The sequence below is a fragment of the Drosophila tropicalis genome, unplaced genomic scaffold (assembly GCF_018151085.1).
Source record: "Drosophila tropicalis isolate 14030-0801.00 unplaced genomic scaffold, ASM1815108v1 contig_859, whole genome shotgun sequence".
Taxonomy (NCBI): Eukaryota; Metazoa; Arthropoda; class Insecta; order Diptera; family Drosophilidae; genus Drosophila; species Drosophila tropicalis.
In genome coordinates, this window is record NW_027173353.1 from 6,787,737 (window position 1) to 6,802,759 (window position 15,023).

The 15,023-nt window shown below is 38.4% G+C and overlaps 3 protein-coding genes across 8 annotated transcripts; 2 read left to right on the forward strand and 1 right to left on the reverse strand.

Annotated features, from left to right (window-relative positions):
* Nucleotides 1-1,072: 1,072 nt before the first annotated feature.
* Nucleotides 1,073-7,083, reverse strand: B52 (serine and arginine rich splicing factor B52). Of its 5 annotated transcripts, none has more exons than XM_068296347.1 (9): nt 6,922-7,083; nt 6,509-6,662; nt 6,376-6,446; nt 6,184-6,288; nt 5,420-5,516; nt 2,496-2,569; nt 2,095-2,430; nt 1,867-2,031; nt 1,073-1,656 (listed from the first exon to the last, which is right to left on the reverse strand). In XM_068296347.1, exons 2-9 carry the CDS (start codon nt 6,632-6,634, stop codon nt 1,542-1,544), a joined length of 1,089 nt encoding a protein of 362 aa, XP_068152448.1. In that variant the 5' UTR covers nt 6,635-6,662; nt 6,922-7,083; the 3' UTR covers nt 1,073-1,541. The 5 variants fall into 5 exon arrangements, with proteins under 5 accessions (XP_068152448.1, XP_068152449.1, XP_068152452.1 ...); XM_068296348.1 differs by having other exon boundaries at nt 5,420-5,501; nt 6,922-7,082; XM_068296349.1 differs by having other exon boundaries at nt 1,588-1,737.
* Nucleotides 7,084-7,556: 473 nt separating this feature from the next.
* Nucleotides 7,557-10,945, forward strand: Hrb87F (Heterogeneous nuclear ribonucleoprotein at 87F). Of its 2 annotated transcripts, none has more exons than XM_068296720.1 (4): nt 7,557-7,736; nt 8,184-9,210; nt 9,287-9,429; nt 9,591-10,945. In XM_068296720.1, exons 1-3 carry the CDS (start codon nt 7,689-7,691, stop codon nt 9,421-9,423), a joined length of 1,212 nt encoding a protein of 403 aa, XP_068152821.1. In that variant the 5' UTR covers nt 7,557-7,688; the 3' UTR covers nt 9,424-9,429; nt 9,591-10,945. The 2 variants fall into 2 exon arrangements, with proteins under 2 accessions (XP_068152821.1, XP_068152820.1); XM_068296719.1 differs by having other exon boundaries at nt 7,559-7,736; nt 8,181-9,210.
* Nucleotides 10,946-11,560: 615 nt separating this feature from the next.
* Nucleotides 11,561-13,452, forward strand: Rbp4 (RNA-binding protein 4). The gene is made up of 4 exons (XM_068297134.1): nt 11,561-11,774; nt 11,857-12,200; nt 12,278-12,531; nt 12,590-13,452. Exons 1-4 carry the CDS (start codon nt 11,718-11,720, stop codon nt 13,333-13,335), a joined length of 1,401 nt encoding a protein of 466 aa, XP_068153235.1. The 5' UTR covers nt 11,561-11,717; the 3' UTR covers nt 13,336-13,452.
* The last annotated feature ends 1,571 nt before the right edge of the window (nt 13,453-15,023 follow it).

Below are 15,023 nucleotides of genomic sequence, written 5' to 3' on the forward strand. Positions count from 1 at the left end.
GAGGGAAATCTTTGCACTTGAAAGAGGACACAACGATAATCCCATGGAGCATCAAAGGGAAACGAAAGAATTACAAATAAAAATAAAAAACTGTTTATTTATCACTTATTCTCTTTTTACTCTACTTTCTATTATTTTATGGATGTCTAGAAACAGCTCAGGAAAATATAATTACTAGGATTTACAATATTTTCAGAATCAGTTTGGAAATTCTCACGGTTGACATGGCGACTGGTGAGTCCCATTAGATTATAATGAAGAACTAAAATAGAAAGCAAAATAAAAATATTAGGAATTAATATACTCACCCAATAATCACTGGATAACCAATTTGCAATAAAGAAATTAAAATAAATAGAAAATATAATAATAACAATGAATTAGACTGCACTGACAACCGAATGGGGCAACGCCGCCCCCGCAACTGATGCGCGCCCTCTCAATTGCAGCCCCTTTTATAGGCTCAGCGAGTGTGGAGAGCGGAAGATCTTTCTTTCACTCTCGCACTCTCCAGCAGTGGCTAGCGTATGAGAACAAGCAAGTGTGTGGGAGTTTGTATTGCTGATCTTCCTCTCTCATTTAATAACGCTCTCGCTCAGTAACTAACATATGAGAGAGCTTGTGCGTGGGAGTGTTAGTTACCCCGGTCTAGGCGCGAAACGTGAGAAAGAGAAGGCATACTTTCCCGCGCTTTCACATCACTTGCTAAAACTTTTGAAAAAGTAACATATCAAATTACTCAATTATCCATATAATTATTTAAGGAAAAATGAATTCTTCTAGCTGTTATCAAATGCATAATAATATGGTTAAATGTGAATTTGAGTTATAGATTCTTTTTATTTCTTAGACAAGGGGCAAGATTTTCTTTATATAGTTATGTATGTAGTTCTCTTAGGAAAAGCATTTAAATTGCACCAAACTTTCAGATGATTATATCCACCACTAAAATTTGGCTATAAGCAGGTCCAAAATTAGGTCTCAAGTTTTTAAAGCCGACTTCAAGAAGAAATTCAATTTGGACAAGCTACAAAAAATTTCAGCGATTCCACAAAAATAAAAATATTACATCTTTGGAATTGAAATTCATCTGTTATTTATTGACATTGTTTTTGTTTTTGTTTTGTTTATTATTTGTATAGACAACATGTATGTATGTAGTGCTCTTCTAGGTGGTGTACAAATGTTTCAAAATTACAATTTCATGGCTTTCTTGATTATATTATTTATCATTTTGGGGACACATATATTATGGGAAAAGACTCGATAATATATACATGTTGTTGCTATACAGCTTATTCACCCAATCGGGGTATTCTTGGTCTTTGTGTACATTGTCGAGTGAATTCTTAAAACATAATTTTTAAATATTAAAAAAAATGTTGACGTTGTGTTTTGGTAGTGGGGGACTTCTTGTTTTGGTGATTCTCTCGATAATAAAATAAGGTGTCTAATTTTGTATAATAAAGTTTGTAGATCTAAATCCAAATGGGTTTTTTTTTTTTTTGTTTAAAATTAATGGGGACAGCTAACTATATAATCTAATCGTCCATACTCTCGTTGTTGCGATCGGGTGAAGCATTGCCATTTTTGGGTGAAGCCGAACGTGAGCGAGAACGGGAACGCGACTTGTTGTCAACTGAGGCGGAACGATCGCTGCAAGAAGTGGGAAAAAATAAGTGGGATTAGTTTTTTAGATTGAGCTCAATAGAGTGGTTAACCAAAGCAATTGGTGGACTGTGTGCGTAGTGTGCATCCGTAAGAAAATCAAAGAAAGCACGAAAAGAAACATTTTTTTTTTAAAGAATATAAAGAAAAACGATCTAAAGATTAAGAATCTCTTATGGTCTTATAGCAGAAACTTACCGGGAACGAGAGTCACGGCGATTCGACTTGGAACGTGAACGAGAACGCGACTCACGCTTCGAGTTGGAACGTGAGCGGGAGCGCGAGTCACGTTCGCGCTTTGGTGAACGGGAACGAGTGCGCGAATGGGACTTCGACTTGGATTTAGATACATCGCGCGATTTGCTGCAGGGAAAAATAAAGAAAAATTAATAAGAGAACTATGAGACAATTGCATTTTTCACTTACTTTGATCGCGAACGTGAGCGTGAACGAGATTTGACTGGTGACTTGGATTTGGAGCGTCCACCGCGGGATTTGGAGCGGCTGCGAGACTTAGAACGCGAGTGCGAGGAGCGACGCGAACGAGAACGCCTGCGGGAGCGAGAGCGTGAACGGGAGCTAGATGAACGAGAACGTCCACGGCCACCGCCACCACCGCCGCCGCCACCGCCACCACCACCGCCACCACTGCGTCCTCCACGGCGATCTTCAACCAAATGAATACGGCGTCCATTTAGCTCGGTGTCATCCAATTTCTCAATAGCCGTCTTCATGTCCGACAATGATGCAAATTCGACCACACTAAAATTAAAATAAATCAATGGATTAATTATGTTTAAGAAATCTGCTTATTTATTTAAACTTACCCTTCATTGCGGCGCTGCTTGTGGGCATCAGCATAGGTAACCTCGCCAGCCTGACGCATATAATCTTTAAGATCCTGCAGATAGCGCACAAATACGAAAAAATAGACAGATTGACTTGTTAGTTAGACTCTCGAATTAAATGATTTTGGTCCACATATTTGGTAAAATGAAAGAATTGCGTGTGCAGCAGATAAAGCGGATTGAATATTTCCAAGCTGTGCCTTCGCCTCTTCCTTCTGTCGAGTCTCCTAACAACCAAAGCTGCCCTCATTGCCTCACTCTGTCTCCTGCCTAATGTGGTAACGACCTCAAGACCATGATCGGGGGGTGGGGGAATCGAAAAGGAACCGATTGGCCAAAGCTCTTTTTCCTCCTCTCACACACCACTCTCTTCTCTGTCTCAATCAGAGTTTGGATGAAATATTCAAATGCTTTTCGCTGCACGCCGCACAAAAACTTAATTCATAGATAGATAGATTGTATCGTAAATTACATTAACAAAAAAAAAGGTATAATTTGATAATAGGAAAATCAAAATAGTTGTAATTGAGTTCTTACTTAAATGCGCTTTCAGAGAGAGGACGGACACACACTCATCGCTTTTAAACCGATAGTTTAGATTGTTTGCCTAGTAGTAGTAGTAGTAGTAGTAGTAGTGGTAGTGGTAGTGGTAGAGTAATCTGTGGACCAATGGGAGACGACCACCATCTAGACCAGACCTCCCTCACACCTCATCTCATCGAGTTGAAAGAGGAGAGCAGATAGCACGCGAGAGCTTCAAACATCAATATTGGAGAACGACGAGGACATGGCCAGGCCAGCAGCAGCAAAGCCAGAGCAGAACCAGAACGATAATGCACACACAGGACGGACCCGGGCCCGGATGTTGGGCCTGTAGCCAGTTAATCGGTGTTCTTATTGTTTTTTTTTTTTTTTTTTTTTTTTTTGTTTTGTGATTTTGTTTTTGTTGTATTGATCTTTTTTAGTAATAAAATTTGGTTATGTTATATAAATATATATAAATTTTTTTTGGATGAAGCGCAGCACCCGTAACACCCAAAATACGATCAGTCAGTTCAGACATCGCAAGCAAGTCAAGAAATATAGCCGCCGATAGAAGCCGGAGCCAGAGCCAAAAACCAGTACGAGATTGCCGGGGCAGAGGCAGCCAGACAGGCAGGCAGGTGGCAAGCCAAGGGGAATTGTGGGCGCAAGGCAAACCGTAACGAGTGCAACCAATCAAGGCCAGGCCAGTCAACCAACCGGGCGTCACGACGGCCCCTCACATAAAAGATAACTGGAAAAATAAGAAAGACTTTGGTGGTCGAGGTGGGTGGTGGGTGGGGTGTTGGGGAGGTTTTTTTTCGTTCCGCCTCTGAGGCATAGACGCGTAGTTGCTGCTGGACACGGGCGACGACCGGTATATATGTGTGTATGTGTGTGTGTGGTGGCGTTCTAGTATTCCACAGCCAGACCAGACCAGAAGCACGACGAGGAGGAGGAAGGGTGTACAAGAGGCCAAAGTGGCTACATCACGCTCATCACATCTCATCTTATATCTGGCCAAGTGTCTCGATTATGATTATCATCTGATCATCATCATCACATCAACCAAACAGTTTTCTGTCTTCCTGTCTAACCATTTTTAGTATTCTCGATTGATATGCCCTCAAACTCTGACACCAATGTGTGGCTATAAGGAATTTGACAATTCTTTATATAGTGATAATGTTGTAAAATTAAAAAAAAAAATTCAGAATGTTTTTTTTAAGCATTTAAATACCTAACACGAAGTCAAGAAGAGCAAACCTACGCCAGTTACCAACCACCTGGTCATTGCGTAGGTTGCCTCCCCATCATTATCATCATCATGATCATCTTCTCTAATTTTTGGTTTTCTGTCTTTTTCTGGGGGGGATAGATGTGAAGCGGCGATGGAGGAGAAGGCGGCGATGATGACACATCTGCTTTTTCTTTCAGTGTGCTGTTTGTTCGATTGTTTTTGGCTATGACCTTGGCATTAAAGTGTGTGTTTTTTGTTTGCCCAAAGTAGTAACATCGGATACCAAATGGAGAAGAATATCTCATAGAAGAAGTATATTAGCTCTTTATGCCTTGAACTTTCTCTGTGTCTGCGTTTTTGTGTCTTCCGCGCACTTTATGGAAGGGATGGATGATATACTCTAGTCTCATTAATGGCCTCTCGCTTATCGCATTGCGGTGTATTATCTCGAGTATCTCTCGGTTAGAGGTTAGACCAAATGTTGTGTGTTGTGCCACAAGTCACACACAAACCACTGCTGCCTGCGGATGTTTGTCACTCTCAATCTACATAAGCCGCGCAGAACCACCAGGCCAGAACGTTGGCAGTAATTGAGTTACCCAAGAGAAAAGTAATTGTTGGGATAACGTCAATCAGTACCACAGTTTTTTTTGGTTATAAAAATCTATGTTTTGTTTTTTTGGTTTCCTTAAATCTATAAAATCAACTTTACAGCTTAGAACTAATCATAAAGATATAGTTATACATACATAATTCATTATAAGTGAAGATAAATTATTATGTATATATACATATATATCTCAAAGATTTAAAAAAATAAAGGTTAAGGAAAGAATTTAAAAACAAAAAGGCAAAGGTTTGGGGAAGGTAAATGACTAAGAAACAAAACCAAAACAAAAAATTTCGTAATTTTGAAATACGTCTGTGATTAATTAGTGATTAACATTGCTTAAACTTCATTTGATTAGTTTAGTCAAGTTTATAGTTCTTGTTAGCTTATTATAGTTAGTATTAACTAATTTAGCTACCTTTTTCATACTATATTATATAAATAATTTGTTTTCTCTTCCAATTTGTGAGGGAATAATAAAATAATCTAGATATACGTACATATAATAAAAGGAATATGGAATTAACTCACCTGCCAGCTAACACGACTGGACAAATTCTCAACAATCAAACGATATTCGGTACGCAAAGGTGGCCCATAGCGAGAGGATGATCTGGAATTTTTGTTTCTGGTGAGAATAATTGAATAATATATACAAATTAGTATTGACACTGTACTGCTGCTGCTGCTATGATGATGATGCTGCTCCTCCTCCAGAGTAAACAGAGATCTATCTATCTATATTTATATATATGTATGTATGCAAGTGAGTAGGAGGAAATGAGGTGCTGCTGTTTGATAGCGCAATTAATATAAGTAATTTATTTACGTGCAGAAAAATGTGAGTAAATATAATTTAAAACATTTGCAGGAAGTGGCAAAAATTAGCGTTAGGGATAGGAAGAATTGAAAACATATAGAAACAGATAAACATATATATATATATATATTATAATAAAACAGCATGACAGTGTCTACAATTATTAATCATTCCACACTGAAGGAAACAAAGTTGCGATTTAAGTATAGAGAGAGATAAGTATTTGGTATTTTTTTTTTGAGTTAAAGTTAAAAAGGGAGGAGGATTAGGGAGGAATACTCTCAATATTATCTCAATCAAAGTGGAATGAATAATACTTAAATATGTTTGTATGTGATTTTAGTCAAAAGTGTAACTTAAATTTGAACTTAATGCTTTTTTTATGTTTTTAGTTGCCTTTAGATAAGAATTAACGATAACAACCAAGTGCTGCGCGGTCCCGACTGCAGCTATATATATATCTGTATACACTTACTTATCATTGTATCGTCCGCCACCTCCTCGGCGATTTCCGTAGCGATCATCGTATCGGTCACGATTACTGCCGCGAGCTGTTCCCCTAGCTGGTTCCACAACCACCCTATGTGTAATAAATGAAAGAATATGTGGATTTAGTTTTTTTTTTTAGGCGCGTTTTTCCCCTTCACCAGTGCAGAGTTCTACTTACCGCTCACCAAGTAGTTCTTTTCCATTTAATTCGTACACGGCATCATCTGCATCACGATAGTCTTCAAATTCCTGCAAATTAAATTAGAGCTCTCTTAGTATTGATTTTTTCAATTTTTGCCATATTTTCTTACCACAAAGCCATAGCCATTCTTGATGAGTATGTCGCGAGTGCGGCCGTAGCCTTTGAAAAAACGCTCCAAATCGCGCTCACGCACACCATACGGCAGACCGCCAACATAGACCCTGGATCCAACCATATCTATTTATTTTCTTTAGCAAAATTTACTATAAAAAAAAAAAAATTTATATTGTTTAGCTTTCTTTGAGTAATGTATTGCTTGAAGTACGTCGTCGTCATCGGTCAAAAAGAAAAACACATGCATGCATAATTGCCAAGATGGCGTCAAAGACGTTGTGTATATGTATACGTGTATACCGGGTGAAGAGAGAGAGCGATAATTTTCATTGCAAACTAATCAATAAATTTACTTTCTTCTTTTAAAGATTATTCATTGAATCGCGATTGTCTGCTCACAACACATACCGTTTACTAAAGATTATTGATTGTGGATTTCTAGTTCACTCGCTTTTTGAATACTATTCTCCTGCGCTTTTTTTTTCTCTTTTTTTTTTGCTTCTCACAGAACACACAAGCTAGCCACACGAATAAATGCGAACTCAACCTCACTGAAAACGGAAGTGATAGTGACAGCAATTTCGGCGCCTGGCTGTTGGCTTCATTGAAAAATACCATAAAGTATTTTTTCTAGAGATGGGCCAAGTAAACTATCGACAGGTATTTGCAGGTATTAACAGTGACAGTGTTCACAGATACGAATTATATGATCAATACCTTGAATATTTAGTGAAAATAAAGATAATTTCAAAAATAGGCTGGATCCGATTTTTATAAAGTATTATGCAAAATTGTAGGAATTTTATTGATGCGACAAGCAAACACAAACTTAAATCGTCAAAATTTGGAATATATTTTGGAGAATATAAAATATTAAAGGAAAACATAAAAAATTGTATAATCTATTAAATAATGATTATCGAGCTAAATCATGTTAAAGCATGTCGTCTTAAATATTCTACAACTTATATGCAGTGAAGCAGTATTTTCTCATATCTATGAAACTGCAAAGTTGACATTTTTCACAGCTCAGTTTCTGGTCACACTTTGTCAAATTTTCTCGTGGTGTACACGTCTGTGACGTTGGCGTGAAGAGAAGTTAAAAGTTGAAAAAAGATTAATTTTTTAATTTGCTTGGCGGGTAAATTAATTGTGAAAAAGTAAAAACCCATAAAATGGCAGATATCAACGATTCCAATGGAAACTACGATGACAACGATGAGGTAAGTTAAAGAATTCAAATTTAGTTTTTCGCTCTCTTAATTTTTCACATGCATACATACACGTCAAAAAGTGCCGATGCCGACATGACTGACATATTGCAAATTTTTCATTCATATGAATATGGAGAGGGGGTTGAACTTTTGTTTAAATGGTTGTGCATTAATGAGGCTTCCAAGTATATATCTACATATGTATATATTGGGTCAGCGACTTGGGCATTTTTTTGAATTTCTTGTTTGACAAATAAAGACAAACAAGCCGAAGCCGGTGTAAGGGATGGAAAGAAAGAAAAAACATGTACTTACTCACGCATACATACATACATGCAAAGAAAAAAAATGGCGGCTTTTTTTTTTGTATTTTATTGATTTCACTTGTGACTGTACCTGAGAATTAATGTTTTGTTATTTTGTTTTGTTTCGTTTATCATCATCTACCTGCAGCAGATCTCTGAGCCAGAGCAGCTGCGTAAACTGTTTATTGGTGGTTTGGACTACCGCACCACTGATGAGGGTTTGAAGGCGCATTTTGAGAAATGGGGCAACATTGTCGATGTGGTGGTCATGAAGGACCCGAAAACCAAACGTTCTCGCGGCTTCGGTTTTATTACCTATTCCCAATCTTACATGATTGACAACGCCCAGAATGCCCGACCCCATAAGATCGATGGACGCACTGTGGAACCGAAGCGGGCTGTTCCGCGACAGGAGATCGATGCTCCGAATGCGGGAGCAACGGTCAAGAAACTGTTTGTTGGCGGCCTTCGCGACGATCATGACGAGGAGTGCCTCCGTGAATACTTCAAGGACTTTGGTCAAATTGTCGGCGTAAATATCGTGTCGGACAAGGAGACCGGAAAGAAGCGCGGCTTTGCCTTCATCGAGTTTGATGACTATGATCCTGTTGATAAAATCATTCTGCAAAAGAGTCATACCATTAAGAACAAGACTCTGGATGTGAAGAAGGCCATAGCTAAACAGGATATGGATCGCCAGGGTGGTGGTGGCCCAGGCGGCGGTGGACCACCTGGTGGACGCGGCGGTCCCGGCGGAAGGGGTGGTCGTGGCGGAGATCGTATTGGCCAGGGTGGCGGTTGGGGTAACAATCGTCAAAACGGTGGCGGCAACTGGGGTGGCGGTGGCGGCGGAAACGGTGGTGGCTTCGGCAACAACGGCAACTTTGGCGGCAATCAAGGCGGAGGTGGTTCCGGTGGTTGGAATCAGCAGAGTGGTCCCTGGAACAATCAGGGCAATAATGGCTGGAACAATGGCGGCGGTGGAGGAGGCTACGGTGGTGGCGGTAACAGCAATGGCAACTGGGGTAACAACAGTGGTGGAGGCGGTGGTGGCGGTGGATTTGGTAATGACTACCAGCAAAGCTATGGCGGTGGACCGCAGCGAAGCAACAACTTTGGCAACAGCCGGCCTGCTCCCTACAGCCAAGGTGGTGGTGGCGGCGGTGGATTCAACAAGGGTACATAGCCATCAACAGAGAGCGGTTTTGCTTTATCTTGCTAATCTGAAAAATTATCGTTTATCTCTAATTGCAGGCGGCAACCAAGGAGGTGGCAACAACGGTGGCCAAAGCTTTTCTGGCATCAACTACAACTCTGGTGGTGGTGGTGGCGGCGGCCAAGGCCAAGGCGGTGGCAACATGGGTGGCGGTGGTGGCAATAGGCGTTACTAGGACAAGGTAATTATAAATAGCCACTGAGCTATAAAGGATCCCTAGAGATGCCTTTTGGTGAATGTGTTTATTGTTCATCATAAGAGTTCGGAACGCATCCACTTGTGGACGGCGCACAGAGCCTCTAAAGCGCTAATGTATAACATTTTTTCCTTTTTCGCAAATAGGTAAAACTCATACAGACAGATTCAGAGAGTTCAAGCTAGACAATCTGAGGCAGAGTCTAGGCGCAATGAGATCAGACAGAGAGAGAGAGAGGCACAGTCAGACAGACAGGCAAAATAGAGGGACAAATACAGGCAAAAGGCAGGCAAGATGAGTGTCAGTCAGTCAGGAGATACAAAAATACAAAAAGCAAATCAAGAAAATACCGCAGTTAAATCAAGAAGCATCCTCCTCGATATATATATAGATGCAAAACCTATATACTAAATTGCAAACAAAACGAATCAACTGTTGTCCTGTCTCTTGTAAAAAAAAACCACAACAACTAAAACAAAACAAAATCAATGAAGATTAATTCATGTTTAGGATGTTAAGTAACCTTGAACCCCACACATAGTTTTAAATATGATAACAACAAAATATATACTAAAATTTTAATTTTATTTTACAAAACAAAACAAAAACAATCAACCAAAATTCACATTTTCTGCAAAAAAGCATTTGATAATTAAGAGAAAAGATCAATCAAATTTTGCGATATGCCTGTCAACGCCCACACACGGTGTGTGTGTGTGTGTGTGTGTGTTCGGAGATAACGTGGGTAATATGGGGAAGCAAAGGTAGTGTACCCAAAACTTTACAAATTGTAGCTACTTTTGGTGGTCCCATGGGTCCACCAGCCAGTTGTATTTTCCATTCTTATAAATAAAACAATTCTCCTAGCCCCAAAAAGAAAAGAAAGAAGCAAAACATGAAACACAATTTCAGTAAACGTATTTAAGAAGTAACAATAGAAACAATATATTTTATACTTAATTTTTTTTGTTTGCATAAAATTAAGAAATCTTTTTTATTATATTATTTAACATTGTAAGGCCTCTGTACAGCTCGTTTGGAATGCTTTGGGAATGATGGTAATTAAATATTTTAATTTCGCACAATGTCTTGTATGAAATAGTTTTAGTTCTCAATCTTTCCTGAAGATTTGTTGTAGACACTTCATTTTCGATAAGTTTCCTCAGACTAACCAAGAGAATGTGGTTAAGATTTTAATTTTAAAGAACACATTCTGCTTCACATTCCCATTGACCGGAATATATAAGTAAGCGTTCGCCGCTTTCCTAGGGCAACAATTCCTAACGAGCTCTAACAAAGGCTTACACGCACATAAGAGAGTAAAATGAATTAACTAAAGCACCCATCCAAACACACACAAAGTAATAACAGGCAAATGAATGCTTTTAAATTCTGTTAGAGCGTAAGAAGTAGCTGCTATACATGAAATTGTAATTAGAGTTGTTCACTCCTTGCTTTGAGAGGTGATGAACAAAATAAATCTAACAAAATGTTACCACCATTTACCAGATAATCAAAATCTCTACAGAGCAACCCCCTCCCCCCCAATACCACCTACAAAACCCCAAAGGCAGTGAAAGTGAAGGCGGGCGTTCCTATATAGTTAGAAGAATCACTATGATTTGTAGAGCGCAGCGTGAACAAATCTCAGTCAGTTGCAGCAGCTCTAGAGATCCGCATGGTTACAATTGGGTATTAATTGCACTACGTATTTCTTTGCAAGACTGGCTGGAAAAGATGCTGCTTCTCCACAAGATCCACCAGAAACAATATAAGAACTAACCGTGTGACGGGCATTTTGGATTGTTGAGATGTCAAGAAAGGTGAGTGGTGCCAGGGTTACCCTTGTATGTATAACTACTCTCAGGGCTTACAAGTTTGCCATTGATTGATGTCTGTCAATAATTTGGATACAATTTTCTTACAAATTTTAATAATTCATGGCAGACTTGATGGTCCAAAAATCATTGTGTACATATTAAAACTTGAATTCATTTGCAATAAATATGATCTTTTAGCTAAATAATTACAAAAATTGGGTATTTTTTTATGGGTTGCGGTCACTGGAAAATATGAATATTATACTTTTGACAGATTTCTGACAGGAAGTCCTGCCATAATCGATAAAAATAGTATTTCAGTGATGATTTTCAGATACAACCTCGAATGACGTTTAGAAACTGATTGAGTTTTCATAATTGTACTGAGTCATTTGCCAATCTTGATTTCATTTGTGTGCTAACGTTGAAACAGTTCGCAGTGCTTCCTAATAAATGCTTAAAATGGACCTTAATTTCCCAACAGCAAGTGTGCCTTCATTTTTCCCAAAGGTATAGTCTACATTTATATACAGATATAATTTATACAATTTATTTTGCTTTTAATTTTAAATTTGTTTGCACAAATTCGAAGATGCTACATAGTGACTCAGCAAAAAATATTTTGGCCCCGAAGCCATCGAATGTGAATGGTTATACCAATGGTAATAGTCCCAATGGAAGTGAAAATAATAGTGGAATCGCCAATACTTTCGAAAATGATGAACACTTGCGTAAAATCTTCATTGGTGGCCTGTCCACACATACCACAGTGGAGACACTACGTCAATACTTTCGTCAATTTGGTGAAATGGTCGATGCAGTCGTTATGAGAGATCCTGTGTCCAATCATTCGCGTGGCTTTGCTTTTGTCACATATCTGAGTCCGGAGTCTGTGGAGAATGTCCAGCGAGCTCGTCCACATAATATTGACAATAAGTAAGGCTAAGTGCTGCATCCCCAATCTATTTTGTATGTGAATGATGTTTTTTTTTTTTTTTGTTTTTCTAATGCAGAAATGTGGAAACCAAGAGAGCATTGCCACGTATGGAGTTCAATAGAACCAATAGTGGACCACCCAATATCAGATCGACGAAAATCTTTTTGGGCGGTCTACGTGACTGTCACTCCGAAGAGTCGATTCGTGAGTATTTCTCACAGTTTGGCATTGTAACCAGTGTGAAGCTTCTGCTGGATAAAGAGACTGGACGCAAGCGTGGCTTTGGTTTTCTAGAATTTAAAGATATAGCCAGTGCTGATCGTGCTTTGGGTAGGTTATTGATTGTTTTCACTTGGACGTATCGTTTACCTTCTCGTTGCCTTAACAGTTCAGAGCAAGCATTCAATTAATTACTCCTTGGTTGAGGTGAAGAAATCATCGCAAAAGTATGATTCTGGCAAACGTTTACGTTTCCCTGTGGGTGGAGCAGCTCGTGCTGGTTACATTCCACCGCAGCCGGCAGTGATGGATAACTTTACAATTGGACATGGCTATAATCCGTTTCTGGCGCAGACCACCTTGCCGCCATCGGCTTTTATCAATGGTTGGGCTTCATATGTCACACCTAGTGTGCCGACAACTCCGGCCTACTATGGCCCACCACGCCAGCAGCAGGCACTCCTACTTCCGCACCAACAGCCGCAGCTTGGCTATAATTTCGGCTACGATCAGGAATTAGCTTGGGGTTCGTCTGCCAACTACAATAAGACGCACTATATACCGCTGGGCGTCAATGCGTACGAGTGGCCACCCAAAGCCAGTTTCAAGCCCAGCAACCCAGTGACCGTGGATCGTCCTAAAAATGACTACAAATCGGTTAAGATGGCCACAACCCTTGTTACTGCTCCTAGTGGCCAACTCAATGCCAAGGAGATGCTGGCTACCAAACCTCTGGATGTGGGCGCTGGTGGAGATGCAGCTGCTTCCGCTCTGCCAGCTGTTGCCAAGAAATGGCCCAATGACAACTTTAAAGCTTTCCAGTCCTCATCGAGGCCATCTACTCTTATCAATTCATTCCATAATGAGGGATCCCAACCCACCACCTATGGTATACCGGATTTCAAATTCGAATAAACAGCTAACAGCCATTGACACAGAATTACTTTAATTACATTTTACATATATATATATATTTTTTTTTTTTGCCCAATCAGACCCAAGTGCTGAAAATAAATCTATCTATCCAACCTACATATATTGTTTAATTTTCTTTCCAAACTTCTTAATAATAATTTATTTCTTTATAAACGCATAATACTTTTAGGCATTTAGCAACAGCTAGAAGAATCCATTATTCGTTAAATAATTATATGGATAATTGAGTAATTCAATATCTTAATTGTCCAAAAGTTTTTAAAGTTTTAGCAGGAGAGTCGAAAGCGCGGGAAAGCCTTCTCTTTTACACGCTGCGCGCTTTCGCCGGTGTAACTCTCTCACTCCCACGCACAAGCTCTCTCATATGTTAGTTACTGAGCGAGAGCGCCATTAAATGAAAGAGGGAGATCAGCAAGAACAACACCCACACACTTGCTTATTCTCATAAGCTAGCCACTGCTGGAGAGTGCGACTAAGTGAAAGAAAGAGAGGGAGAGTTATGTTCGGTGAGAGAGCCTATAAAAGGGGCTGCAATTGAGAGGGCGCGCATCAGTTGCGGGGGTGGCGTTGCCCCATTCGGTTGTCAGAGCATTTTAATTCAGTGTTATTATTAAATTTTGTTGTGTCTCCAGTGTTTAAGACTTTTAATACTTTTGTTTTGCTTTTTATTTTAGGTGTTTTTTATATCATCGGACTAACCAGTTTAGCTTCTAGACCAATGTCTTTTGCGATGTTTTAATTATTCCTTGTGCTACAAAAAAATCTCCCAAAAATATAATCACCAATTACAGTTACAATTATATACACAAATGATTTGGTTTTCTTTCTTTTTTTTTTTTTTTTTTGTTCTTTTAGACTTAAAATCGTAAACTTTTTCTTTATTTATACTATGTATTTGTTTTTGTTTTTCCATTCGAAATATTGCAAATTGAAATTGGATTTGGTTGTTCTTAATTTTTTTTTTTGCATTTAAATGACTGTGTTTATGTTTTATATCTGAAACGCTATAAAACGCACCACTGAATTATGTTCTTCAATTTAAATTGAATAGAATGATTGAGAAGATTTTTTAAGAGTTTGTCTCCACAGGCATTTGTATAGAGTAGGAAAAAAAAAAACATAATAATTGTACATTTCTTTTAGTTATTATTATTTTTCTTTTTTTGCAATTTGTGCGCATTGATTTCAGTTTAAATGCTAATGAAATGAGATTGAAATAAAATGTATTTTCGGTGATTACAAAAATGATTGTATGTGGCTTTTTGTTGGTGTTCATTTGTTGTTGGCTCTGTTTGTTTATTCGAAATTAAATCAATTAAATTAAATACTCACTTTGGATAACAGAAACTATATATAGAAAAGGAGAACGAAAGAAGAAAGAAAACTTAAGAAAATTTTACTGGTAATCGCGCTCAACTTGTGTATTTCGGTTTGTTTTTCAATTTTTTTTTCATATATTTCGTTTTTTTTTTGTTTTATTATAATTGTTTAATTTTAAAGTTGTATACATATAAATTAAATTAGAATTATGTGTCGCTGTTAATTTACTGTGTATGTGTGTATGTGTTTGTTTTTTTTATGTTTAATTTTAAATTTATACAAACTGCAGTTTTATTTTCTTTTCTTTTACAGAGATGTGAGCATATATGTAAATCGTTTATTTTTTT